The 27,624-nt window shown below is 39.6% G+C and overlaps 3 protein-coding genes across 4 annotated transcripts in view; 1 reads left to right on the top strand and 2 right to left on the bottom strand.

The window, feature by feature from the left end:
* pkd1b (polycystic kidney disease 1b) overlaps positions 1 to 6,639 on the bottom strand; it is a 26,223-nt gene extending 19,584 nt beyond the window's left edge. Inside the window, exons 1-10 of the mRNA XM_035668427.1 lie at positions 6,567 to 6,639; positions 4,540 to 4,720; positions 4,229 to 4,437; positions 3,954 to 4,072; positions 2,973 to 3,120; positions 2,634 to 2,899; positions 1,768 to 2,532; positions 1,161 to 1,292; positions 587 to 732; positions 280 to 416 (exon numbers count right to left, since the gene is read on the bottom strand). Of these exons, the coding sequence (XP_035524320.1) occupies positions 280 to 416; positions 587 to 732; positions 1,161 to 1,292; positions 1,768 to 2,532; positions 2,634 to 2,899; positions 2,973 to 3,120; positions 3,954 to 4,072; positions 4,229 to 4,437; positions 4,540 to 4,720; positions 6,567 to 6,639 (2,176 nt within the window). The remainder of the gene's footprint in view (positions 1 to 279; positions 417 to 586; positions 733 to 1,160; positions 1,293 to 1,767; positions 2,533 to 2,633; positions 2,900 to 2,972; positions 3,121 to 3,953; positions 4,073 to 4,228; positions 4,438 to 4,539; positions 4,721 to 6,566) is intronic.
* A 2,322-nt stretch (positions 6,640 to 8,961) lies between these two features.
* LOC118335482 (ankyrin repeat and SOCS box protein 12-like) lies at positions 8,962 to 11,926 on the top strand. Of its 2 annotated transcripts, none has more exons than XM_035671791.1 (3): positions 8,962 to 9,034; positions 9,736 to 10,503; positions 11,600 to 11,926. In XM_035671791.1, exons 2-3 carry the CDS (start codon positions 9,741 to 9,743, stop codon positions 11,749 to 11,751), a joined length of 915 nt encoding a protein of 304 aa, XP_035527684.1. In that variant the 5' UTR covers positions 8,962 to 9,034; positions 9,736 to 9,740; the 3' UTR covers positions 11,752 to 11,926. The 2 variants fall into 2 exon arrangements, with proteins under 2 accessions (XP_035527684.1, XP_035527675.1); XM_035671782.1 differs by having other exon boundaries at positions 9,733 to 10,503.
* Positions 11,927 to 12,302: 376 nt separating this feature from the next.
* LOC118331519 (zinc transporter ZIP11-like) overlaps positions 12,303 to 27,624 on the bottom strand; it is a 92,146-nt gene continuing 76,824 nt past the window's right edge. The window contains exons 3-7 of the mRNA XM_035666508.1: positions 27,013 to 27,180; positions 14,850 to 14,919; positions 13,657 to 13,755; positions 13,422 to 13,580; positions 12,303 to 13,304 (exon numbers count right to left, since the gene is read on the bottom strand). Coding sequence (XP_035522401.1) covers positions 13,226 to 13,304; positions 13,422 to 13,580; positions 13,657 to 13,755; positions 14,850 to 14,919; positions 27,013 to 27,180 — 575 coding nt within the window. The 3' untranslated portion in view covers positions 12,303 to 13,225. The remainder of the gene's footprint in view (positions 13,305 to 13,421; positions 13,581 to 13,656; positions 13,756 to 14,849; positions 14,920 to 27,012; positions 27,181 to 27,624) is intronic.

Raw genomic sequence — 27,624 nt, 5'->3', positions numbered from 1 at the left:
CTATCGACAGTACTCGGGGACCTCTAGTGATCAAGACTAGGGTAAAAATCTGCCGAAGTTCCCCTTTAAGTTGCAGGCTGTAAACCCAAAACAATGACCTCAAAAATGTAAAAACGCTTTGTAAAACCGAGGGGAATTGCAGAGTCATGGTGATAAATCTCTGTGGGTTTGTCACTATAAGTAACCCCTCTAACATTACACGTAATGGCACATTTGAGCCATTGTAAATAAATAAATATTGATTAGAGCAGCTTTAATAGTTTGTGTGTGTGTGTTTACCTGGGATGGAATAAGTATAGTTCACCAAGTCCTGGACATACACTTGCTTCTCTCCTTTCTCCATAAGCCCTTCCATGATCTGACATGGAGCCGACTGGGTGTGGATCACCTTGCTACTTCCATCCCCAAAATCCCATCTACATGACATACATGGACATTTTGAATAACCATACAAAATACAACTTTAAAAGTACAATGCATTTCCTGTGGTAGTCTTTGTTTTAAGTCCAAGGGTATACAATATGCCATCCAAGTGATTTTGTCTGAGGATTTCTGAGGGCTATTTATGAAAAATGCAATGCCTTACCTAAAGGTGACTGGCAGGGAGATGTCCACCTTGACCCTGAGGGTGAAGAGGTGTGTAGCACCCACAGCTACGACCTCCCTGACTAACAGAAACTCAAGCTCAGCCAGTGGGGTAATTTCATCGGCAGTCAGGAGAATTTGCTGGCTCTGGGAGCTCACAGGGTTGGAAGCGGTCACCTACCACAAAGATAGCAAGTTACTTTTTCTCTCTTTTAGTATTTATGGGGATCTGGTTAAATCTCAAAATGTAATTTAGAAATACATTATGATGTTTAATTTTAAAGTAATTTTTTGGGCCTTTTTATTGCCTTTATTTGATAGGGACAGCTGAAGATAGACAGGAAAGGGGGGTAGAGAGAGGGGATGACACGCAGCAAAGGGCCACAGGTCAGATTCGAACACTGGGCCGCTGCAGCAAGGACTCAGCCTCAGTACATAGGTGGCCAGCTCTACCCACTGAGCTAACCAGGCACACATGATGTTTACTTTTAATTTTTTATTATATTTTAAAAAATAGGATCAAAAATAAGTAACTAAGCAGATTTAACATCAAAGAGAAAAATAATGTACCTTACCTTTAGCTTATACTCTGCAGGCTTCTTGAACACTACACTGTAAGATTCTCCTTCATAGGCAAACTCCTCCAGGTTGTCAATCACCCATGTGAATTTTACTGAGGAACCACCCTGCACTTTGGCTATAAATGACTAAAATGTAAAAACACAAGAAAAAATACACCAAATTGAGGGAATATATAATCAAACTAAGGTGCGTTTTAATTTTAATTTTACATGTCACCATATATCCTTGCACAAAATGTGCAAGGATATATGGTCTACAGACATGCTTGGTGTTTTGAAACTGTTTAGCACTAGCAGTGTTTAGAGAAGAATTATTAAAAAATACATAACACACAATACATAATAATATGTATTTTGTATTATGTATTTTTGTGTAAGACTAATTAACTAAATTAAAAAGCTGGTCATGTGACCCAGATGCAGCTTATCTGTAACACCTGTTAATGTTCATGTACTTTTGCTGAGTGAACCTAAGGAAGCTACTGGCGAAATGTGTTGTTTGCTCCTAATAAATCCCAGTAAAATCATTCCAGTGTGCGGTGGCTAATTGGTTAAAAAGGCAGAATGTGTGTGTGTTGTTAATTCATTTTTGCATTCTCACCTGTGGAGTTTCTACGAGCATCCTCAGGCATCCATGTGGCTCAACACTAAGTCCCGTCACTGCCTCATAGCCACAAACCCTCAAACTCACACTCTGAGAGCTTACTGCATCCATCACAGTGATATTCAGCGTTTTAACCCCCACTGAGGGCAACACCAGAGTCACAGAGGAGAACCAGTCATGATTTGACTGTCTCTTACAGCCAGGCCAAGATTGAGCCAGCTCTTCAGGGCAAGATGGAAGGAAGGGGACGCCAGTCTGCAGGACTGGGGCTGACCATGAGCTCCTGGCTCTCTGTCCAGACAGGACCTTGATGACAATAAGTGTTGGGAAGTTGATCTGGACATGAATCTGGTTCTTTTCATCTGGTGCTGGTTGGATCACGATTAGCCCAAACTTAGATCTCAGACTCGGAGTAAAACCAGTTGTCAGGGCCCAAATACCTGGATCTGTGGTTGTCTCTCTGCTGGTGAAGCCAAAGTTATCATCATGCTCTGTACCTCTGTGAAGATTGTCCACATACAGCATCCTCAGGTCACACACCACCCCATCAACCCACTGGCCTTCTTGGGGCAGAGAAGTGAGGCCTCCCTCCCACCAGCGTCCCCACTCTGTCCCCCTAAGGGACATGTAACTCTGGCGCCAAGGGGAGTCTAAAGAGGCTTCACTGTTAAGGCAATGTAGGAATGTTCCAGAGTCGCGAGTGTGTTGTATAGCCACAATATCATCAGGGTACACCATGATCGCTCGATCTGGAAGAAGCAGCTGTTTCAGGAAAAACAAGAAAATGAGTTTTTGTAATCAAACATTATGGGTCCATGATGACTGCAGGAAAAGGTAATTGCATGCAACAAAGGTCAACTCACGCCTATAGTTTGTAGTTCAGAGCTATGGTTTATTCTCAGAGGCATGTCTGCCACCAGGTGGTAAAAGGGTGGTATTGCAGGGTATCTGGGAGGTAAAGCAAAACCACGTTCCCCTGCTGCAGAGTCGTAGGGGCTGCAGGGACTGGTAGTGTGCACACAGGTCTCCATCAAGTGGCACCAGTACTGGCCCATGCTGCAGCCCCCTGTGGTGTTACACAGCGGTACTGCTGAGCAGCAGCTGAAAGGATTCAGGAGAGAGCTGCAACCTGAGGAGCAAAGAGAGATTATTACCTATAATACTGAACGAACAGGAGCTTTCAGAAAACTGTTGTACTGTACCTGGAGGTACCAGGTGGTGATTAGGGTTGCAGTAGGGTCGGAGGATCTGGATACGGGCCAGAGAAGACACTGGATTGGGCTGGACCACCAGCTCCACTGATACCAACTGACCAGCGTGACTGAACCAGATCCCCGGGAATAGCTGCATCTGTGGGGGTCAGGGAGCACCAGAATATAAACCAACAATAATCCTCAGGTACAGAGGACCATCATCATGTTCCAAAGTTGTCATTTAAAATGATTTCAAATACATGTTAGTTAGTACTATTAATTATATAAAATGGGATTTTGTTTGAACTTAGTTTCAACCATTTATCCATTACTGTTAGCACTTTTAACCATTTAACCATTACTTCTAGCTATCCATTTGAATTATTTATCATAACCATAACCATTTATACTTTAAGCTGTTTATCTATTACCTTTAAACATTTATAATTTAGTTTCGGTTATTTATCCAATTCTTTGAGCTAATATTTAAACGATTATCCAATATGTTTTGCAATCTGTTTATACTATTTATCCATCACTTGTCCTAACTATTTGAATTATTAATGTATTACCTTAGTAATCTGTCTGTCTTCATGTGCTTTCAACATATAGGCTAGGGTTTGGGTCTTACAGTTGACTCTTTTTGGGGATTTAAAAGAAAATCGTAATATCTATTATAGTTAATTCATTATTAGGTACCTACTCTACAATCTTACCATGTACACCCTGGCAACTGAAAAAATACGATGGGTAATACAACTGCCCCTGGTTGGAGTGGTTTTAGACCACTCATTCCCAGTCTTTTTAGTTTAGTTTAGTTTGTTTTTTTGTTGCCAAGGCATGCCAACCTGTAATCCCTCTTCAGAGGTTTATTAGGTCTACGAGCGGTGAGATGTACAACCAAGGTGTGACGTTCTCGTGACAGACTCTTTGATTTGAATGTTTATCTTCGATCCCTCAGGTTGTGTTTTAGACTGGCAGTGTACTGACCTCCACTGTGCTTTGTCCAATGTCTGGGACATTGGGAATGGGCTGTATCTGAATCTGAGCGTAGATGCCGGTCATGAGAACCAATCCAGTCAGGTAACTGTCCACGGATGGTAAAGACTCTGCATGAAGAGGGATTAACCAAAATCACGTCACGGTACCTTCACGACAAATTTCTAACATTGTTATCCGTACATGAGGATACCACAAAATGGCCATAGTGTTAGTTTCATTCTCCATTATTGTGAGAGAGTGTTTTATATTAATGTGAGACTTACCAGTTACTTCTTTTTCACAGAGGAAGAGGTATCGTCCAGCACACTGACTCTTCCTCCACCGTCCCTTTGTACCCAAAGCCATCTGAGTGCACCCCCCCTGACTCTCGCTGCCTCCAGCCCACAATGCAGGACTTACTGGCTCCATGACCCCAAACTGGTCAGACCCTTCTCCCCCTGAGCCCTTCAGCCATACCCACACAGTGGTTTTTCTACACCAACATGAACACAAAGGGGAAGGGCATATTAATGGATGTAAGCATACATATAATACATGACAGGAGAGATTTTTAAATGTTGTTTGTGATACTCACACTGGAAAGGAGTAGTGGATGAAGTTTTGCAGCTCCAGGCCATCAGCAGATGCCAGATCTCCTCCCTGAATCTCTCTGCATGAATCCTGTGCCTCAGTCCACGAGGATGTCCTCTCAGAGAGCCAATAGCATCGCCAGCTGCCCAGGTGGATCTGTCCACCTGTTGGACAAGGAGTGTCCTCTGGAAGGCAATAAACACACCGAACCAACAGCATGCACGATGAGTCATTTCAAAGGATCATATCAGCTTAATACATGGATAAATACATTTAACTGCAGTCTTGTGAGCATGTTAGAGGAATCAATTTAAAATATCTACTCCTTTTTTTTCATTTAACGGTTATTTCAGCAGCCAAGCCATGTTCAGGTCAATTTGTAAAATGAATTAAACTGAGATGATAAGTCACATGGTGAGAGGAGCAGGTTTAGTTCATTACCAGGTAGTCGCAACAGATAGTACAGGACAGATGTTTCACATTTGTTTTCACATTTTCTTTGATTACACACACTCTCACATTTCACCTGTAATGTTTCATTATGAGATTATGTTATTATTAACTATTGTGACTTATCTGTTGCTCTAATCAGGAAATTTGAGCTGAACATATTAAAATAAACGACACTACGACAGACACCTGGCTTGACGGTTGAAACACTAGAGAACCAAAAACCACAAGTGTTTTAAGTGAGTCGTATTAATTACCATGTAAAATATCCTGTGTAAGTAATTCAAGTTTTAGATTTAGAGGACATGTACTGGAAGAAGCCTGTGGCATGAAGGTTATTCAAATTTATTCAGAAAGTATTCCGATTTTTAAAAAGAGTCTGTTAAGTAAAAGATACCACAATCAAAACTTTGCTTGAATATGAGAACAGAATTATCAGAAAAAATTACTTTATGTATCAAAATTAACAGTACTTGTGGTTTCCTCTGACTGACTAATATTAGATTATTATTACTATAGATGCATTGATGTGTGGGAAGCATTTTACTGTCAGAGTTATCATAGTTGAAGTGGAGCCAGTTTTACATAGTTTATTATTCGATAAGAATATATGTTAAATTAAGATCAATTGAGTAATAATCTAAAAAGTAACTAGTAACTACAGCTGTTAAATTAATGAAGTAGAGTAAAAAGTATAATAATTCCATCCAGATTGTAGTGGACTAGACCTATGAAGGAGCATAAAATGGAAAGTACCTCAAACTTGTACTTAAGTGCAGCACTTGAGTAAACTTTCCACCACTGTTCATTAGTGAACTAAGCAAAGATAGAAAGGTATTTGTGAATGATACTACTGTGAAATAAAAACGATAATACAATAGCTAAAATTGTGAAGTTCATAAAAGTTTGAAATAATTTAATGTATTAAACATCCATTTTACCCCAAAGTAGGTTTATTTTTATGAGCGTTTTATTTATTTATTTTTTGTTTTCTGTTTAAAAATCCTTCAAATTAATATGACAAGGGCTTATCACTCTTGCAGTGTCTGATGAGGTGTGGTGAAGTGGATATTGCTGCATTTTAAGAGCTCAAAAGTCAAAAAGAATTTACGGCAACCACTGTGTTATTGTATGCATTGAACATTACCTGCTGCAAACACAACCACAATACCCTTTCTTTTCTTTGACCATAATTTAAATCTCTACACTCAAATAATAACTCTACTACAAAAAGTTAATTGAAAACTGCATCAAATATAAGACCACAGCAACCACATTCAATTATGACTGACTACATCTCAATCAGAGGGTGTACCCAGCTTATTAGGACAACTAGCAATGAACAACCTCAAAAAACAGTGCAGCAGTGTTCCCAAAAGACTAATTGATGATCACTGTTTCGGGGAAAATGTAGTAGTAACGTTAAAACTTTTATGTCTCAAGGCGTTTAACTGTACAGAAGTATCCAGGTCCAGGGTTGCTGTAGTTAACTCTGAACCCTCCCCTCTCTGAGGAAAAAAAAATGTCCAAAACAAATAAATTATTTTTTGTCTTAATTCAATACAAAATGAAACATCTCACCTCCAGCTGCAGTGATGACAACCACACAAAGAATCCACAGGCTTTGCTTCTGTGACGCAAGTGAACCTGTCATTTTGTAAAGCGCATCCTATCCTCCTGAAGGAAAAATACTCACACTACTGTCTATTCACCACAGAAGCTGATGGACCATCAGTGCATTAAATGTCCCGATTCTTCTCGTCTTCTTTCCTCGACTCATCCTCAGAGTTCCTGTATAAGTTGAAAATGTTGCCTTTCTTTCAGTCCATCTTCCTTACCTTAAACTCCAACTCTGTGCCTCGTACACACGTCCCTCCACTGGCACCCCCCTCCCCTTGTCTTGCAGACACACTATGAGTTATGGCGGTGTGGTCATTTTAAAGGCCTCTTCTTCACTCTCTCTGAACGCCTGGCTGACTTCTACTTTGTCTCTCAGCAACAGCTATAGAAGCAGAGTGGACAGAGGAGGCCAGCGCTGCTCATTACCATGTTGTAAAACCCCTGGCACTCAATAGAAACAGTCAGACTCACTCAGGCAGGGTGCAGCTAAGGGTCCCGACAGAAACAAGCCTCAGAGCAAAGAGTCATTGCGGTGTCAGTGTTGTTAGGCAACAATTTGTTGCATTTTATGTGCTTAGTTTATGTTTTAGGAATTCAGAGGGCTCAGTTTTGCTTGGTTGCCAAGTAGGAAGCAAAGTAAGAAGGTGTTTCAAAGTTCTTTCTGCTGCATTGTGCCCACGGCCTGTTGTCCAAGCACTAACACCAGGACCTCATCACTAACCAAACAAAGGCTCTGTGACGCACATGCAAAAGAAACAGACCTAGTTTTTAAAAGAAAGGATGCCATCTGGGTTGCCTGGAGAGGAACAGATAAAGCAGAGGGCAGTGATAAGGCGCCTAAAGCTGAGAATTTTCAGTCCATTGCTATGGAGACGATTGTATTTCTCTTCGTGAGATAGAACCGTTCTCCTCGCAGGAGCAGCAGATCCAACAGGGGGGAGCTCGATTGGTTGCAAACAATGGTTTCTGCCAATTCCAGCAGTGAAAGTATTAAACTTTTATTCTCTAGTACTGTACTTAGTAATATATTAGTATAATTGTGAGGTAGTGGTCTTGTACTTTTGAGTATTTCCATTTTATGCTATATTAAATATCCACCTCCTATTTAGTGCTGTAGTTGTAGATTGCAACTGCCTCGCTTCACCCTTTCCTTCCAAACACAAAGGAGAAACTATGGTGGCTGCGAAACGTGCAAAAAAAAAACACCAACAAAAAAACACCCCTATCTAGAGCCAGTATCACTGTCATTGTAACACAACAATTCCTATATCCAGCTGATTATACAGTTATAATGAAAACATGAATATTATATTCAATTTTTCCTAAATCCTCCTAAATGTTACATTGGACCTTTAAGCATATGTGCTTTGTGCTAAATGCTAATGTCATGCTAACATGCTAAAAAAAGTTAAGGGCCCACCAAAGTTATTAAATGTTGTCATAAGGAGGACTAGTTGCTGACATATTTAAGTTTGGACCAACAAACTGACTGACATTCCTTGAGCTGGATACTGAAAACTACTAGAACTCACTGTAAAAGCTGCTTGCTTTATAAATGGGTTGACATTACAGGGTTTAAGTATTTCATTCATTTCCAACTCTAGTCTGACTTTAACAATACATCAAATATGATGCTAATGCTGAGATCTGTATGGAGTTTGCCTCAAATCAAATTTGCATTTAAAGAAGGCAACAAAATGATTATTTGTCGGTTAGTAATCCTATTTCCCTATGCTCTTATTAAATGATGAATTAATAATTGGAATAACTTTTCTTTATTGCATTTACTGTTCTCTCATCTCACAAATCATTACTACTTTACCATTTATAGTTTCCATTTCAAACTCACTTAAATTTAAAACAGTTCTGTAATGGAATGAATAAAATGGCCTATTTAACTGAAGCAATAAGTTGTGAAATTTAAAACTTAAATGTGTATAATTAAATAAACTCCAATAATACTCTTACATAATGTTATTAAGATAAGAATAATGTGACAACATATCATAATGATAAGTTGTGTTTTAATATTTTCTAAAATGATCTCACAAATGATTGGTTAATGTAAATATTTTACACAATTTATTCAGATGTTTCCCCTGATCTTTATTTAGTGGTTCATTTATTTTTATTATTTGTTGTATTTATTTATTATTTTAATATTGTACGGTTAATATAAAACAAAAAAGATGAAATAATAATTGTAAATTATCTAAAAATTGTATAATTAAATACATAATTGAATTCAAATTACTTCCTAAATGATTTCCCACAGTAAAGGTGTACAACGCTCCCTGCTGTTATGGCAGATACAAACACTAGGTGGCGGCAGTGCGACATTAAACTGAATGTGATCCAGAACACCAACACGACGAGGAAGAGGAACAAACAGGAAGATGAAGAAGGCAGCTGATGGTGACATATCTTAGGTAGGCTAATAATAAAACCAAGAAAACACCGCTGTTTACCTTCTTAATGTTGCCACAACTCATTTTAAAAAACAGGGAAACGCGAGATTTGCAGCGCGATATCTAACTGTATGTATGTGTGTTGGTGTGAGCTCAGTGTTAGCCACAGTCTTCCTGCTACGGATCGTCTGTTAGATCAGCTCTGATCCGCGTTACTGTCCTCACTGTTCGGCGTCATTTAATAACGTTACACCAAGTCTCAGTGACATATACGCTGTATTTCCCTCTCCTTATTTTAGAACAACACCGTGTTAGGAGACATGACGCTACATTTTATAAACTAGTATTCTACTTAATAAGGTAATGTTTTATATATTATTTGTATGCCGAATTTTACGGAATACCTTTATTATTCATAATGGAGAATGTTGGGCCTCGATTCTTGCGTATTTTAGTCAGCAATCCATTAAAGATAAAAATGTGAAACATTTTGAAGGGGGTTTGGTGTGGTAGGCTTCGATGGTGGTTTCTTATCTATGCTTATAGATGGGTGTTACAGCTGAAATGTCTTTATGATCTGACTGAAAGGGGTTTGCAGATAATGGTTTTAGCAACTTCCTGTTTTCTGTGCAAAATATCAGCTACTGCACTTATCTTAAAGTAAGCATTTGTCAAATGTTTGGTGCCTACTTCATTTTGCCTGTGTTTACGTTTTCCAGCAGGTTCTATGCTCCAACTACGGACCTCTGAAGAAGAACAAAGTAGTTGTGAAATTTCCCAGCTCAGACAAGCCGTGTTACAAAACAATGACAGACTCCTTGATGAGATGCTCTGCCAAGAAATCTATAAGAAAGTCATCAACTGCAGAGGAGGCTGGGGCATTGCAGGCACGCCTCTGCACGCCGCCGTGTCCAAAGGCCATCTGGGCTGTCTGCAGGTTCTGCTAGCCCACGGCGCCCAGGTAGACTGTGCGGATGTCAAGGCTCAGACGCCTCTCTTCGCAGCCGTTCGTGGGAAATACCTGGACTGTGTCTTAGCGCTCCTCAGAGCTGGCGCCAACCCCAACGGGAGCTCATCCAACAACTGCTCCCCTGTCCTCACTGCGGCTCGGGAAGGAAATGCAGAGATATTACTGGAACTGCTTAAACACGGCGCAGAGGTCAACTCCCGCTCCAAAGTCTTGCTCTGGACTTCCAGTGCAAGGGTGTCCAGCGGGCCGCTGTACCTGGCTGCTGTTTACGGACACATGGAGTGTTTCAAACTGCTGCTCCTCTACGGCGCAGACCCAGACTACAACTGCACAGATGCAAAGCTGCTGAGTTCTATCAAGCAGCCCAAAACTGTGCTGGAGATGTGCCTCAGGCACGGCTGTGGGGTGGAGTACATCCAGCTTCTGATCGACTTCGGTGCAAACGTCTACCTCCCTACGCTGATCATCGAGAAGTCCACCAAGCAGAACGAGGCCGTGGAGCTGCTTCTGGAGGAAAGAGGTACTGAGTCACATTATGATTATTATTATTATTATTATTACAGGTCAGCTCTTTAAACTCACTGGATGGTGCTGTTCTCAAAATGGAAGACCATTGCATACTTGGTACACCTTTATTTTGTGTGTCTGTAATTTCTGAATAATTCCTGAATCATTTCCTGGTAAGTTTCCCAGAAAGGACAGTGTCATTTAGTACTAATTATTAGTGGCAGACTTTCAATGAGATGAACTGTTAGTGTAATCCTAGACCGAGTTTCAGTCGGTGCACAGCTGATCATAAGAACATGTTCAGTTTGTCTCCAAGATACAGTTCTGCATATGTGAAGGAGAATAATGTTTCTAATAATAAATGAATAATGATGCTTGGGTTTACATTAAAGCATCTCTAACACTTTACACATTGTGGTAATGCAAAACTTATTTTAAATTACATTGCAACGATCTTCTAGTTTAAATTCATTTCATTATAAAAATGTTTCAGAGATTCATCTGCGTACCACTAGAGGGAGCTTGTGTCCCACCAGTGGTACACGTACCATAGTTTAAGACCCAGTGAATTAGGGTCTTCTCTCAGAGGAAACTATTTCCCCTACAATCACAGCGAGGACACCATGGTAGCTTCTTGGTGTCTGTAATTGATTACAGCTGCAGGACACAGTCACACTGTTCAGACACTGATAGCCACTGAGGAAGGACAAGGGCTACCTCTTCCTCATTAATCCTGCAGACAATCCTCTTAAGCATGCAGGATTGGATTTTCACATTAGTGTAAGTTTGTGTGTGAGCATGAATATTCAAGAATCCAGACAAAGTCTCATTAACACGTTTTCAGATCTTTCCTGCTGTTTACTCGAATGGTTAACGAAGACCACTGAATTGAAAGCGTGGCGATAGGGTTGAAGTTAAAAAAGCAGACGAGCGACTACCCGTGTTAAAGGACCCCTGTTCGGCAAGGCCATGTTATTTTTGCAGCACTTAAATGGGAAGATGAAACATCTCTTGCAGCCACTAAAAATATCCCTGTGGCCTCAGACGGATCTTGTGCACTGAAATGAAATAAGAGTGGGTTTAACTTTTTTTCTTCCTCTCGTCTCCAGGAAATCCAAAGGCCTTGACTTCACAGTGCCGCCTCGCTGTCCGAAGATACCTCAAAAAGATCAACAAGATCCACTGTATCGACCAGCTGGAAATGCCAACAAGTCTAATCAACTTCCTGCAACACAAGCCAGTCCCAGTCACTGTTCTGTAGCTGCGTGAGCCCGACGCACATTATACAGTCATTTTTATTTGAGCTAAAGCTTTTGTTTTATTTGTAGACTATGGTCTACATTTATTCTTTTTTTTTATTACTTCTGTGTGTTCACATGCTCTGTTAAGACTGATTATTATATCAGAGAATTAAATGTGTGGATCAGTGGTGTGTACTTGTGTTTTATTATTAGTGTTTACCCTGCAGCTACTGGAAGAAGACCTCTAAAGGAAGCTGTTTCTTGGAGTTATACTGTTTGTCACATGTTCATCACAAGTTAGTTTGTTCTTTTAGAAGAGCTGTTTGCTCCTGTGAGAAAGCTCACACACAAAACGCCTCAGTCTTTCGTTGTACCAAGAAGTCATTGACTTTGAAGTTTAAGAGGTTTTATATATATACATGAGTCCAGAGCAACATGTACCAATCAGAGACAAAAAGAATACTATTTCAAGATAAAATCTCAGGGGCTTCTGTTTAGGTTTTGCAGGATCTGCAAGTAAATATTGAATATGAATGTCATGTCAGAGCATTAGTCTCTCTATAAAAGGCAGATGGATGATGAACATTAGAAACCATGAGGTGAAGCAAATTGAGAATCACTTGGTTGTTTAATTATATAAATACTTCACAATATTCAGCATTAACTTAAGCATTTAAGTAATTAGATATCGACCGCAGCATGTGATTCTTCAGACTGACCTGTAGATGGCAGGAGACCGTGCCCTAAAGAGAAGAAGGCACTACATTTGGTTGAAAAGGGGGCTTTTGTTTCGAGTTTGTTATAGAAGAGGACAAAGTCAAATATGTTAAAGTATGATATCTGAATTAGTGGCTCCTCATTAAAGTTACAATTGTGTAGATACATTTGGAATTTCATGTTTCAGTACATTGTAATCACATTGTACCTTGCTGCTTTGCAGTGATAATGATACAGCAGGCTAGGCTAAGCTAAATCTAATCATTCACAGGCGGTCCCATAAATCACCAAATCCAACACCAGACTTCAAGTATTACCGTCATGAGGAAATACAAAAACTGGAAGACGTAAACTAAAAAATAACATTCATTTTCAATTTTCAAAAAAATGATTCTGAAAAAAGAAGAAATAAAAAAAAAAGTACACCCTCCAAGCAAAACATTCACAAACTCTGGAATCTGGAAAATATTCCTAAAATATTCCTAAATCCATTCCTAAATTAAATATCTGCCATTTGAAAAAAAGTGACAGCTGCTCTTAGAAAATAACTGCTAGTGTGAAAATAAAAGACATTACCTATTCAAGTCCAGCCTCCTCTCAACATGTTTTACAAAATAGTTTCTGTTATCATTTCTGAATTTCAAGTAGCAACAATTCAAACAAAATGGATAAACAGTGTTTCAGAATAAAACACTTCATTTGGTCCCCTTTTTAAAAAACTGAGGTCAGCAGCACTGCGATGACATCATGGCCGATGGTTCCGTTGACATGGCGACGTCAGCCCAGCCCCACGTCTAATGACATCATCACTACGAAGCCCAAGATGGAGGTCCAGGATGCCAGCTTCCCATTTCCACTGCGGACAGCAAGTTGGAGAGAAGGAGTGTGAGATCAGTTTCACTCTTTAATCTGCCTGTAACAACAACTGTCATCCACCCCCTGCCTAAATCTACTTCCTCCTTTTCCTCCTCACCTGATTTGAGCCTCAGGTATGATGTCATCCACCACCACGTAAACCATGGCCCCGGCAGCAAACGCCAACGCATATGGCAACAAAGGTTCTGCCAAGACAACGGCGGCGGCGCCCAGCAGCCCAGCAATAGGCTCTACCATCCCGCTCAGCTGGCCATACCTGCGGAAGACAGTCACAGTCCAGTTACAGCGTCCACACACACACACACACACACACACACACACGTTTTCCTCACCAGAAGGCTGTCCATGTTGAGACCCCTGAACCCCGGAGCGGCAGGCTCACTGCCAAGCCTTCTGGGAAATTCTGGATGCCAATACCGATGGCCAAATTTCTGAGGGGACAAAAAACAAAACAAACAACACCATCAGACCATAACTCTATTATAAATATTAACATCCTACCTCAGCAGGGACTATAGTATATCAGGGAGCATTCGGCATTCAATCTGTGATCCTGCTCCTGATCCTGGGGGCATTGGCAAGAATCCACCGGCCCTCAGCGAAAACAACCAATCAGAGCCAAAAAGGTAGCTGATTGTTGAGTGTCATTTCCAGGTTGTCAAATGTGAGTGCTGGGAAGAAGACTCAACAATCAATTATCTTCAAGCCTCCAACTGAAGTGTTTTTCTTGGTTTCTTTCCTGCTGGCCCGCTGGATTCTTATAAATGCCTTGAGGAACCCAGGAGGAGCCAGAGGAAGCTGATTTTTTCACAGATTATCTGTCTTGTGTACTATTGTCAGGATATAGTGAAAGTTTCAGCAAATACGACAAAAAGTTATTTGTATAAAAATTACCTACCTCAGCTTTGCTGTCATTTGTACATACCCAGAATTTACCAAATATTTTAAACCTTTCTTCTAAAATGCCCAATTAATGCTCCTGTATTCCTCAATTTTCTCATTCTTTACCCACATTCAAGTATCAGTAGGAACTGGGAAATATTTTATTGGTATCTGGTGTATACAACTAAATGATACTGTGAATCACAGGGTGTGTTATCAGATTAATAAAATGGGAGAGTTCCACAGATACTGACTGCCTAACATCTGCCACTGCTCTCTGCAGTACTGTAATGGAACCACTAGATGTCAGCAGCACACAGCAACAGCACCATGTTGTTACCATGACCCTAAACACACCAAACCTTTAACTAACCCAACCATATTAACGTTAACCTATGCTTAACTATCTCAAGGCTTATACTGACAAAAATACAATTTTTAATCGTATGACTAACAAATGTTTGGAAGACCAGTCACAGTGCCTCTAAACACATCATCCTGGTAGGATTCAGAATTTGGTGTGCAGCTGTGTTGGTGTACAGAATGCCTGCAGGTTTTCCATATTCAATAGCATGTGCCCTGACACTGAAAACAACAGGGACTAAAGATACTTGAATTGCCAGTGTATTAATACAGATCTTACCTGGCGCTTTCAAAAGTAGCAGATGAAGTCTTTCCAATAGCTCCGAATCCAACCCCCACGGCCAAACCCTCTGCAGACAGAAAGACACAGACGACTGATTTTTATGATCACTCCTTTGACTTCTTTGAAGCACATAGGAAAATCAACATTTTAATAAACAGTAAAAGGCAAAAATAAAAAAAAACACCATGGGCCTGGAATGACCTGTGAGTTACTTCATATAGCACATGAAGGCTTTGGACTGTTCTTTCAGACAGACCACTGTGATCTACTTACAGGAACAATCCATGGGGGATCTCCACTCCGAGGAATGTATTCTCTTATGCAGCCTCACCTTCAATAATCCTGTTTCTTCTTCTCTTAGATGAAACCTGCTACTGAGGTTTCATCTACCTAACCATACCTACAGAGGCAGCCCTTGTGGAACATAGACTGTAGAATGAAACATATTTGTTCAACTACCGATCCATGGCTGAGAGTAAATACTGAAAGGTTCTACCTCTAGAGCTGCGACATATGGAGTACTACAACAGGAGAGCTACATAAGAGGGAGTGTGATCACTAAGCCTGCCTCTGTACACCCTGAGCAGCATCCCTCTCCTCTGATGTCCCATTTGTCTCATTCCAAATGCCTGTCATGCATACTTAAAGTAAACATAATTCAAATTGAAAGTGAAAAGGTCACGGTGCATGCTGTATCTATGAGTGTATTTGTGTGTGTGTGTGTGTGAGAGAGAGTCAGATCTGAAGGCTATTTTGCATTTCATACCAAAAAGGCAACAACAATTGTTACGGCTACTTCACACGCTGACGAGCGGTCGCGTCCTGTCATGTCCTTCACAGCTAAGATCTGCTAAAACATGCTAATTTCCTGTTTTTGTTCTTTATGCGTGATGAGAGCAAGCATCAATTTGCCAAATCATTGAAGCTACTTTCTTCCTTAAACTAATTTTTTTTTTTTGACTTAACAGCTTATTTTGTAGTTCTAATAGTATGCAGACATGGCATGCTAACTTGTTAACACTCTTGTCAGCATGTAAACACCACATAGCTGTAGAGCTAAGCCTAAATGACCTACTGTGAGAGGGTCAGAGAGGATGAACCCTTTTGATTTTACATAAGACCACGGCCACCTCTGGAGCTACCTTCAGACCCGTGTTTTTGCCCGACTAGTGGTAACCACAGATGTTTCTCCTCGTGTTTCTGTTGCTTAATGAGCATTAGGATGCTTTCAGACAGCAGTAATTACTGCGTGTTGCAACCAGCCACAGCCAGTGCTGTTCTTTGTTCTTCTTTCAGTTCTGATATAATGGATGTAAGCAGCATTTACCCTAACCTCTATGCATTGTTTTCAAGCAAAAAGCCACTTCTCGCACATGTTGTCACATATACCTAGCATTAAACCACGCCCATAGCTCATGCTGTAGCTGCCAGTAGCTTCTCCAAGGTAGCTGGTTTACACTGACTGACACAAGCACGTAGCTTGAAGCATGTCAAGATGTAATTTCACATGATTTCACAAGTTCAGCTGCTTTACAAAGTCAGAAAAAGCACAGGACTCGGCCAAGGAATAATCCTGCACATATCGCCCTGGAAAACGGCAATGTGTGGTTTTTACACTTTGGTTTTTGTACCAATTAAATCAATAAGGTATGTGTCAATGAGTGAGCTTGATTTACAGCGGTTTCTTTTTCCAGTCATTGTGCTGACCTCCTCAACTTGGCAAGAATCATCAACATAGATGACTCTTTGCCACTGCCTACCTTAGCAGCAGGTCTACCGCCATGTTTACATTGGAAACAAGTGAGTCGGCAGTAACTGCTGACTGTATGAAGATTCAAAAAATGACTTACTTTTGCTTAAACTATTTGTCTTTTCATTCGGAAATTGAGTGTGTCATAAGCAAGAAATAAAAAGTGGCACTTCTATGGCTTCATAGTATGTATTAATATGTACTGTATATTATATTATATATATATAGCAGTAATTAACAGAAATGTGTGTTTTAATGTAAGTAGATCCAGGAAAGGAAGGGTAATGAACTGATCTGTGGCACACTTATTAAATAACATACATTTTAATCTTCAGCATTAGGGGAGGTTATCAAGTATTTTCAAGTCAAAAGGTTGAAGTCCAAGTGAAGATTTACTTTATCAATCTGTAATGATTTTGTCAAGTTGAGTCAAATGTCATCAGATTTGATCTTGCGTCTACAACTCTGGTAATTAGCTATCTGTTCTGTTGTACACAAGAACGACTGATCTCTGTCAACCCCTTCTCTCCATTCCTGTGTATCCTCTATCTGTCTGTCTGTTTCTCTCTTTTTCCCTGAAATATTAATAGCCTACATCAAGCTATACTGCCTTAAACCAAGAGAGAGTGACAAAGATAAGGTAAAGAGAGAAGGAGAGAAGTAAGAAGATGCAAAAAAGAGAAGAAAGAAATAACAGAAAGAGCATGCAAATAGAGTGAGAGATTGGTATCCTGATGTCCCTGCAGCTGCAGACACCCTGGGTCCAGAGACCACTTCATAATAATCTAACACCTGTCATTACCTCTGATAACAACTCACAACGATACTAATCAAATCCCAATTGGCCCATTACAGGCGGACATACTGTAGCACTATTATGGGCAAAAGCACCCTTCTGTTACATTGCGGGTCCCCTTTACTATTCATCTCAATCCTCTGGAACTATCTGAAATGCCATGGGGCCGTAGAAACTCTATCTGCGGTGAAAAACAATGAACTGATTTTGAATAAAACATTAGCTGAGAGAGCTTTAGTGTTTGGCACAGCGAGTGCAAGGATATGGGCAGACTATACCTTTTTTCAAATCTTTTCAAATCAAATTTAAGATTAAGATTTAAGACAAAAGACCACAACAACCAATTTCCCTTTTTTTTCCTCGTCTCCAAGTTCCAAACACGGATGCATTAAATTATTTGGTAAGGAGATGGTATCACCTACTTTATATTACTGACATTGTCCTCCTAATTTTCCCCCCAAAAAATTATCACTGATGCTACTCTCTGTTGGATCTGTGGGGAAGTAAGAAAAATATTTGTATAATCTGCTCTCTTGGAGCAAGAATAAGGGTTTTCTGACAACAGCTGCTCACCTAAGGCACTGCTACAAGGCTGGAAATGTGAGTTGGGGGTTTGGAAGTGTTTTGCAAGTCCACTGAGCTGGAAGTTTTTGTTCCAAAACAGAGACCAGGGTTAGTAGGGGAGCACTTAACGCCCACACACCTGTCAGGTTTTACTCATGAGACTCATGTTTTAGTGTCCTTGCTGCATGTCATGGCCGTTAAATGAATATCTCATGGATTGTTAGAATATTCTGCACGCGGCACGCAATCTGCATGGGAGCAGAGCGCAGTGCCGTGGTTCCACAGCGAAGAACTCAAAACTTACATTTGATGTGACATTGATGTGACTTCAGAGTGTTGTCAATGTCCAACAACACCAGAATCCTTTCTTTGTATATTTTATTTGTGTTTCTGTCCTTTGTGAGTGAATGGTTGGAGGAAGAAGTCTACACAGAATTCTATGCTTTCCCATCACATTACAATCTTTTGGCAAATGGTTTTATCCGAAGTGACTTATACTTTTATTAACCCCGCAAGCGGCATGGCTCTAGGGATGCCAATGCTGGTTTGTCGGTGCACCACTTTGGTCCTGACAGAAATATTACATTAAACAGTGACTGGAAAGATTGCAATGAAATTTGGTACAGACACTCATGTTCCAGTCAGGATGAATTGTATTTACTTAAATCTTATTTTCATCAGGTCTGAATCTTAATTTGTCCAGTAAACTTTGGTTAGGACCAAATATCAGGAAAACTCAACATGCTTAACATGCTAAACTAAGATAGTGAACATGGTAAACATCTATATATTTTGACTTTAGCATTTAGATAGTGTCATTCACAGAGCTGCTAGCGTGGCAGTAGGGCCCCAGTCAGACCAATTTTAGCCCTATGTGACAAAAACAGCTCTCTCTCATTTATTTGAATGAGGGCAGTCTGGTGACGCAGTGGGGGTCCAAGTGGCTCCATCAAAGAAAAGAGGAGTCTTCTAGCAAAGTTTAATCTTGCTCAACTTTTGCCACAACACAATGTCATCTAGCAAAACGTTTCATTGCCCAATCAAATAGCTGGTAGATTCATTTGTAACATGAACAGGGTATTTCTGCTGTTTACCTTGCAATCGCATAGACAAGACAAAATAGGTCATAAAATGTTGCTAATTTGTTAGTGTTTTTTAAAAGCACACGCATTAAGTCTGAATAGTCCAGTAGAGAAGAAGCAGTGTCACTGGCAAACAGTGAAGACTGGTTGAGATTATTCTAGGGCCGTGTGAGTCTTCAATTCTGCCATGGCAGAAATGAAACCTGTGTCTGTCTATTTGTGCTTTTTTCACTCAGACTGGTTTTGAGCAAAAATGTGTGTACAATTGTGTGTGTGTGCAGCAGCTAGTATCCAATTCCTGTTTAATGTTCTATGCTCTTTTAAGCGAGTCTGACGATACTGCTGCTGACAGCCCATTGTCACAGCAGCCACTCATTTCCATCACACTTTCCTTTAATCTCCTCTCCTTCGTCTACACACTCCTTTTTCCACTGACTCTGCCATTACTGCGCCTTTTCTCGCCCAGCTCCCTCTCTTTTTTTTCAACTGCAGATCTGTGACGTTTTAAGTTAATTTTACTCCAATTTTTTATCTGTTTTTGGGTGAGATGTTTCTTTAAACCACATCAAAGTCTCCTCTCATCCCTTCTTATGTTGCTGCTTTTTCATCCTCCTGTCATCAGGGACTGCAAGGTGACATGTAAAATAATCTACCAGATCAAAAAATACAAATTACTTGATGAAAACCATGACTTAATCCTGTGCAATACATCTAAGGAAATCTAATAAGTGGTAACTCATCACTTATATTTTGTGCGACTCTAAAAATATTTCAGTGTGTGTTTGGTCATGATGAAAACTTAACTCTCCATTGATATACTTATTGTAAATTCTCAAATATTGCCTTAATTTCCCCCACTTCAGATCTGTATGGGCTTAAGGCTTTATTCTTATTTTACCCTATTTTATAAGTATATTTGATCAAATCTTAGTAAGACCTCTCTCTGTCATCTGATATGCTCCTGTTTAAATTTGCTTCCGATGCCGTTTGCTGTTACTGCAAACTCAAAACTGCCTCCATGTTTACCTGGTGTCATGATAAATTTCCCCAGTACTCATTCAACCAGTGCAATTTTAAAAATGTTAAAAATGTCATATTCACCACTCTGATGCTCTGAGCGTCTCTTTGTGACAGAGATTCTGTTCTCAGTGACAAATAAATCTCCATTGCTTCTACGTTGCTGTTGTTTTGTTCGTAGTTACTATTATTGAAACCCAACACTTTGTGCTCAGAGTTTTTAGAAAGCCCTCTAGTAGCTCAAACGGCATAACCCTTCCTTTCCCTGAGAGGCTTTTAATTCAACATATATGCAGAAAGGGTTGCCTTTCACTGACGGTAGCTTAACAACAGCTGAAGGAACGGTAAAGTAGAAGTGACAGGAATAAGTGAGTAAAGTTTTTCCATTAAAAACAGAAAATAAATTTAATCCAAGACCAACAGTGCCGATAGTTCTGTTTGTTCTTCGTTCCGGCTGGTTATTTTGTGAGACGAGGCCATCATGTCAGCTTTTATTTGAGAATTGATATATTCAGTGTCCATAATTCAAAGATAATCAGTCACTCATCCGTGACAGAAAGAAGCAGTAAAGCTGGAACCAAGTTATGTTTGACATTTTTTCCCTGACACTTAAACTAAAATGGTTATTAAATGATTATTAAAATAGTTAATCTTTTGCTGATTGATTAATTAATCATTTCAGCTGATTTACTTTCATTGCTGGGAAAACCTGGTACATTTAATGTTTAACAGTTTTTTAATATAATTTCTTATTCCAAGGTCAACTTAAGTTTAGGTATATTTGGTACTTGTACTTACAGACAGCGATAAGCCTTATTTACAACATGTTTTATACAGTTATATTAGTGGCTATTCATCCCCAGCTAGTTCAGTAAAGTTAAGTCAAGGAAAGTGACCTATAAATAATCAAAAATGGTTTATTACAGTATATTTCCTTCAAATTCCTTATTTTTTCATGTTTCTGAATTAACTGTATTTTCAGTAGTATTGACTGCTCCATCAATCACAATAACAGGGATCAACCCTAACGGTGGGGAGAAAGGAGTGCCATCAATCTCCTGCTCAGTTTGATAGACCGTTGCCAAATTTCTGTCACAGCTCTGTCTCCACAGCGTCACGGAGCATTCAGAGGCTCTTTGAAGATCGGTATGTTGTTATGCAGCTGCTGTTTGTTCACGAGGACAAGCAATGCACTAACACCGCCAGGGTGAGGGCTTCAATTCCCCCTAGGACAGCTACGTGTGAAAAAATAGTGCACTTATCACAACCTGGGAAAAAGCACTCACTAAATGGCTGTTTTTTCCCAGCACCAGATAATGTAATAAATTACAGTTCAATATCAGTATTAAAGCTGAACCAAGATTCTTATGTAAAATAGACCTCATTCATCAGCCTGAATCACAAAATGGGGTTATCAAAGAGTGGAGGTGCTAAGAGGAAGGACGCAAGGTTCCTGGTGTTTGTAGCTGATGTTAAATTACATGATTACTGGGTAAAGTAACACTTCAAAGGAGCCAAACAGGTCCCTCTTACTGCAATTTAGGGCTGCAATATTACATATAACAGCAGAATACAATAGAATAGCCCACACTACATGTCTACTTCAGAAAGAGGAAATATGACTTATTTTTCTATTTAATTAATGAAATGAGTGTGAAGAACATATTCCCTTAATAGGTAAGTAAGTTAAGTAAAAACAGGTCTTGACACTGATGCATATATAAACACACACAAACACAAACTCATTAGGCAAAATGCCATCAGCCTCTAGAGAGTATCACTAAAATCATGGATGCATAGGAGCAAATTCATAGAGACAAACACATGCACACACACTTTACATGGTTGGACAGTGGGGAAGGTGGGCATCGAGGTACAGCAGTGAGAATAAAGGAGTTCTGGTGTCTCAGAGCAGGAAACTGGTCCTAACTGTTGAAAAATGATCAGTGACGCCATTTTGGTCTCACTTTTAGGACCAGAAGTAAGAGCATTTTATCAGCCTTCTTAACGTAGGAAATCACTTCTATCTCGGCCAGTATTTAGGAGAGCTCCAGAGGTGCAACCAGGGGATAGTGTTCAGGCAGAAACATGCACATATTCCGTAGGAGAAAAGATGCTGATTGATGATTAAGATAATGGTAAAAATGACGGGCCTTGTGCGGGATGAAGGTAAAGAGGTATGTTTCAGCCCATTCTCATTCCCAGGTTGTCAAATACCCACGCTTTGTCACGCATGACACCATCTCATACAGATGCACAGGATAGTCTGTATGAGACGCACCAGGCCTCAAAACCCAACCATGTGTGGGACAGTTAGAGGGGTGGAGTGGATGTTTGCATCTCAAACAGACACAAGCTATTTGGCATTGTATTTTTACGTATTGACCTAGCTAACTTAGTTACCCATATTTACCTTTACCAATATGGCTTACAAATAAAAAAAATGGTGCTATTTTCTGCATTTCGAATTTAGGACCACATCAGTCAGAAGACTACAACATGTCATCATAATTTCTAGGCTCATAACATGCATGTAGCTTTCTCCTAGTCATAGTTTTTCTTACTGAAAGCTAGGCTTCACTAAAAAGTATTTTTAGTTTTAAGTTAACTTTCAGCATGATTTGTGAAAGAGTGATTCTGAGCAGCTTGATAAATATGGGCCCATCTCTGAACAAATAGATCTTTTAGGTTCCTCAAACAGTTGAAGATGCAGCGGAAAAGATTCAGCCGGGGCAGTGGTACAATTTAGTGTGCTTAACATAGGAGAACAAATACAATATGTATGGAGATTCATGCCTGGATTGGCTTCGATTTTGTATGTAGATGTTGCCATTGTTCAAGAAAACTACCTGAGTAAAGAACTATTGAATGAGATCATTATTCTGTTGTGTCTCTATTGAAATATAGACTGCACACCGTGTCCCTGGACTGTATTCATACACCTCAAGCAACATTATTTGTCATGTACTAGAAACATTTAATCACCGATCTTTTCTTTACTCAGCTTGAATGGAGATGATTATGGTCAGTTTGCAAGTGCTAATCAGTTGTAGTTTGAGAGCACCGCCTTCTTGAAAAGCACTTTTTAATTTTTGATCATGCTTCATAATGAATCCTAGACAGCATGGCTGAGTTTCTGTGCTGTTAAATATTTCCTTTAATCTCTTTTCTGTATAAATGATTTTACCCTGTGGGCTTTACAGTTTATTGTGCAATATAATAAATCTTTGTGTGAAAATATTTGGTTATAACTGACAACAGGCATCTACTATAGACACTTGACTTAATAACTCGCCTTCATGTTCACCTTTGTTTTCACATCAAAAAAAGAAAATTTACAAAACGAAACCAAACTTGATATAGTAGTTAAAGCTATCCAGCTATAACAGTAATGGATACTAAATTAGTATTAATCGGATACAATCTAATAATGTTGTGTAAGATAATGTATCAGTCACAGGGGCCCTTTATCTGCAGAAGGAGTACTTTTACTTTTGATAGTTTAGTGACATTTTGCTGATAATGGGGATAATGGGATTTAGTGCCATCTTGTGGTGTAGTTTCAGATTACAACCCCCTCGCCTAACCCTCCCATTCCAAGCATGTTGGAGAAACCACAGTGGTCACGAAACTCGCAAAAATGCATAAGACTTATACACTTTAGACTGGCTTTAGACATATCTAAAGCCTTTAAAGCATTCAGACATTATCTAAAGCCAGTGTTTGATTTGTCCATTCTGGGCTACCGTAGAAACATGGCGGTTCAACATGGCGGTCTCTGTTGATAAAGACGGCTCATTCTAGGGTAACACAAAACACAACATATTCAGATTATTATACAATAATGGGAACAAAGTTATGGATATTATATTCCATTTCTGCCCAAAATAATACACCACTGGACATTATTAAAGGACCAGTGTGATAGGATTTAGGTGGCGTCTAGCGGTATAGCTGCAGATTGCAACTAAGTGAACACCGCTCGCATCTGTATTTGACATGGCCTGGGTTTGAGAACAGACTGTGAAGTGTGTAGGAGAAACACACTACAAATCTCATGAAAAACGCAAAACCCTAACCCTAACCCTACTACAGCCTGTGTTTAGTTTTGTCCCTATTTTGAGCTATGTTATGTGCTAAATGTGTTTCTGGTTGGAAGTTGAGACTGTGGGAGGTCTTTTTCATTAACGGTCTCACAGGAGATCTCTGTGGGTATATCTCTACCTTCAAATGTGTGGTTCTGTGCATATCCGCACCGGTGTGGTGGATACAAATGGGTGTCTGATTATATCTGTACGTGCATGGATGTCTGTATGTAAGTGAGTTTGTATAGGAGCGCATTTTGCATGCATATGTAACAATTATGAGAACTAAGGTGTGTGCAGTGACCTGTAAACTGTGTCACTCGTTAACATACTGGCCTTTCACAATAAATTTCATATTTAATGTGAGTACTCCCTGGTAACACAGCTACCACCATTTATTTTCATCCTACACTCTACATGTGTCCCTAATTTGCTTTATATCCCCACTTCCTGGAGCAAACAATCATTCACAGTATGAAAATTATGGTGTTGCTACTAACAGAATGAATTGAATTCAATCAAGTGCAAGGTGGAAAATCATTCAAACCAGTGAAACTGCATTTACACATTAATTTGATGTGAGCAAATCGTTAATTGTCCACAGCTCAACGCCCTGCTTATGATGCATTCTATATTTCCACATTTAATCAAACCATCAGATGAATAAAGTGAAGTAAAAGATGCAATAATTTCCTCAGAAAAGTTAAAAGTATGAAATGTCATTAAATTGTATCTGACTTGATTTGCCTAATCAGAAAGACAAACGGAGACTGCAGCAATAAAAACTGCCACAGTCCACAGAAGAAATACTGAGATTAGTTGCATATTTACAGCACTATGTAAGAAATGTGACACGCTTACAGAAAGTTACATGTTTTTTAAAAAAAATTAGTGAAAATTGTATTGTTGAAAAAACAACAAGGTGTCAACACACCTTTGCAAGTCTTATGATACCAAACCATCAGCGACCTCAGCATCTACCTACCATCGGGGGATTTCAAGGTTCAAAGTAGTTGCTTGCATCAAGAATGGCCGCTAACAAATATACATCACTTACCTCATGAACACCCCTTACTTAAAACAGTGCTCATTCTCCTCTGTAGTGACACAAGCTAGAGATATAATGAATCACTTTGTAACACAGAGAGGTTTTTAAAGCATTGAAAATGGATGTCCGCAACGTTATATGGTACGACAGTGTTTACAAGCATACGAGTTCTGCATGTCACCACCCTAAAAAAACTTCAGATTGGTTCTGCAATGCAGTGTTTTTTCTCTACTGTATACTAGTTTAAGCAATAAAAGCTTAGATAAAGTCCTTAGTCTCTATTGAGCAAAGTGTTCAGATATCTTCAGATATTCATATATGTTGAAGCGAGCGGTCAAGGGACCACTTTGAAAATCAACCATGCCAGTCTTTCGAAGATATTTTGCCTAAATTTGAAGCGTTTTTTTTAGCTCCCTAGATGGTTTAGTATCATATGATACCAGTATCTTCACTTCATTTTAGAAAATGAGCCCCATTCAGCCTCTGAAAGACAGTGCGGAGTGGAAGAGGTTAGGATGATGGAGTGGCACTTGGGGTGGCCAATCAGATTTCAGAGATGGCCAGTGCAACCCCAGGCACCCACTCTGGACACCTCTGTCTTTAAGTAAGAATTTAGCAAGTCACTTTAGCTTTTTTTTTGGTTAATAGTTTTGTACTCTGAGCCTTTGCTATAAAGCTAAAATAAACATTATAGTGGCTCAAGTGCAACTTACAATTTTCTAAAGAGATGAAACAACACAGGTATATTAATATTTTGAGGCTAGACAAGGGAAACAGGTTTAGGGAATGCAGCATGTCAAGTCAAGTCAAATTAAATTTCCAAGTTTACATACACTGAGTGGGCTTTATAGGCCCATATCGGCACCAGTTCCCAACCCAGCCCACACTCTCTAAAAAGATGAGAAAAAAAGATGAGAAAAAAAGTCCCCATTAACCATTTATCTAGATGAAACTCACAAAATAAGTATTGATTGGTGATTGGTATTGTTGATGATCTTGGTGCCAGTCCCTGGAAAATTTAATAATGACTGTTAATTGCTTCCCTGGTTGTTTTTTACATGAATTGAATCATCTTTATTGCCTGATTCAAATGTTTAGTTTGGAGCTTTTGTTTCATCACTGACAAAAAAAAACTCAAAATATCGAACACTGCTTATCCCTGGGTGTTACTTTGATGTATGATTGACACATCATTAGTATAATTAGATCATTAGATTTGACAGACTGGCGACCTGCTGGCCTATGTGTAGTGTTCAATAGGTGTATTCCAGGAGAAAGCTGTGGATTTGACAGGATTTTTTACCATACATATTCAAACTAATTGTTCCAAGAGAGGAAGAAAAGGGATATTTGTATTCAGTGAGCATTTGAGTTGGGACTAAATACAAAACCATGTGGGCTGGTAAACAGGAGTAAGTGTAGGATGGTGGAGCTCAACACCAGCTGAAACGTTGTTTGTTTTGTGTGTAGCATAAAGGAACTGCAGCTTGCATTTCATTGTGTTGTAGAATGATAAATAAATTAACCTTGAACCTTAATTGAATGTGTTAGCATGTTAGTGGTAGTTGCTAATTAGTACTTAACACATAGTACAGGTGATGCTCATGGGAATGCTATTAGTTTTTCAGGTATTTGATCATAAACCAAGTATTGTCAGTTACATTTGTAACTTTTTTAGTTATGATTTTGCAAGGTGACTTTCACCCTCTGAACAGCAGCGATAAGAATTCAATTTAACTTTATGAGCAAAGCTTTATCAGTGACACAGACAAATTCCCTTGTCAGCTCACTGTATACAGCCCTACAGCTCGTTCTTACCTGGGATATTGTGGATGGTGATGGCAAGGATAAGGAGAAGAATTCGTCGCCAGCTGCTTCCTGTCCGTCCAACCTCTTCCTGTTGTTTACTTCCTGTTTCCTGTCCATCTGAGCTGCCTGAATGAGGTCCTCTCCTCCTCTGGTACACGTCTCCATTCTCTATTTTATCTGCACGACAGAGGCACATAATGTTGAAAACAAAATTATGCAAAACATTCAGAGATAAACAAGTGTCCCACATCATTTTGTAAACTTAACTCTGACAGTTACACTTTCTGATCCTTAGAGGGCGCTCTGATATTCTGTCATTGCACTATAGAGGCTAGTCAGAGCTCCAAAGGCTGAAAGACTATGAGTGCTGAAACTTTTTATGTTAAAACACTTCATTTGAGTTTTATATTTTCCCTTTGCCATTTTTGAAGAGAGGGGATTACACGTAGCAAAGGATTCCAACCCTGGGCCACTGCAGCAAGGACAGCCTCGGGACATGGGGCACCAGCTCTACCAGGTGAGCTAACCAGGCACCCTGTTTAAGAAATACAACAATTTTTGTAACTTTCCAAAACAGACATGACTTCAATTCACCAATCACACCCGCATCATGGAGCGACT

Source organism: Morone saxatilis, unplaced genomic scaffold, assembly GCF_004916995.1.
Source record: "Morone saxatilis isolate NCDOM2014 unplaced genomic scaffold, NCSU_SB_2.0 Contig1, whole genome shotgun sequence".
Lineage (NCBI taxonomy): Eukaryota > Metazoa > Chordata > Actinopteri > Moronidae > Morone > Morone saxatilis.
The sequence above is the reverse complement of the archived record's forward strand: the minus strand, read 5'-3'. Positions and strand labels throughout refer to the sequence as shown.

Coding starts and splice junctions, on each gene's coding strand:
- LOC118335482 (XM_035671791.1), top strand. CDS start 9,741: ATGCTCCAACTACGGACCTCTGAAGAAGAACAAAGTAGTTGTGAAATT. Junction 10,504..11,599: donor GCTGCTTCTGGAGGAAAGAG/GTACTGAGTCAC, acceptor TCTCGTCTCCAG/GAAATCCAAAGGCCTTGACT.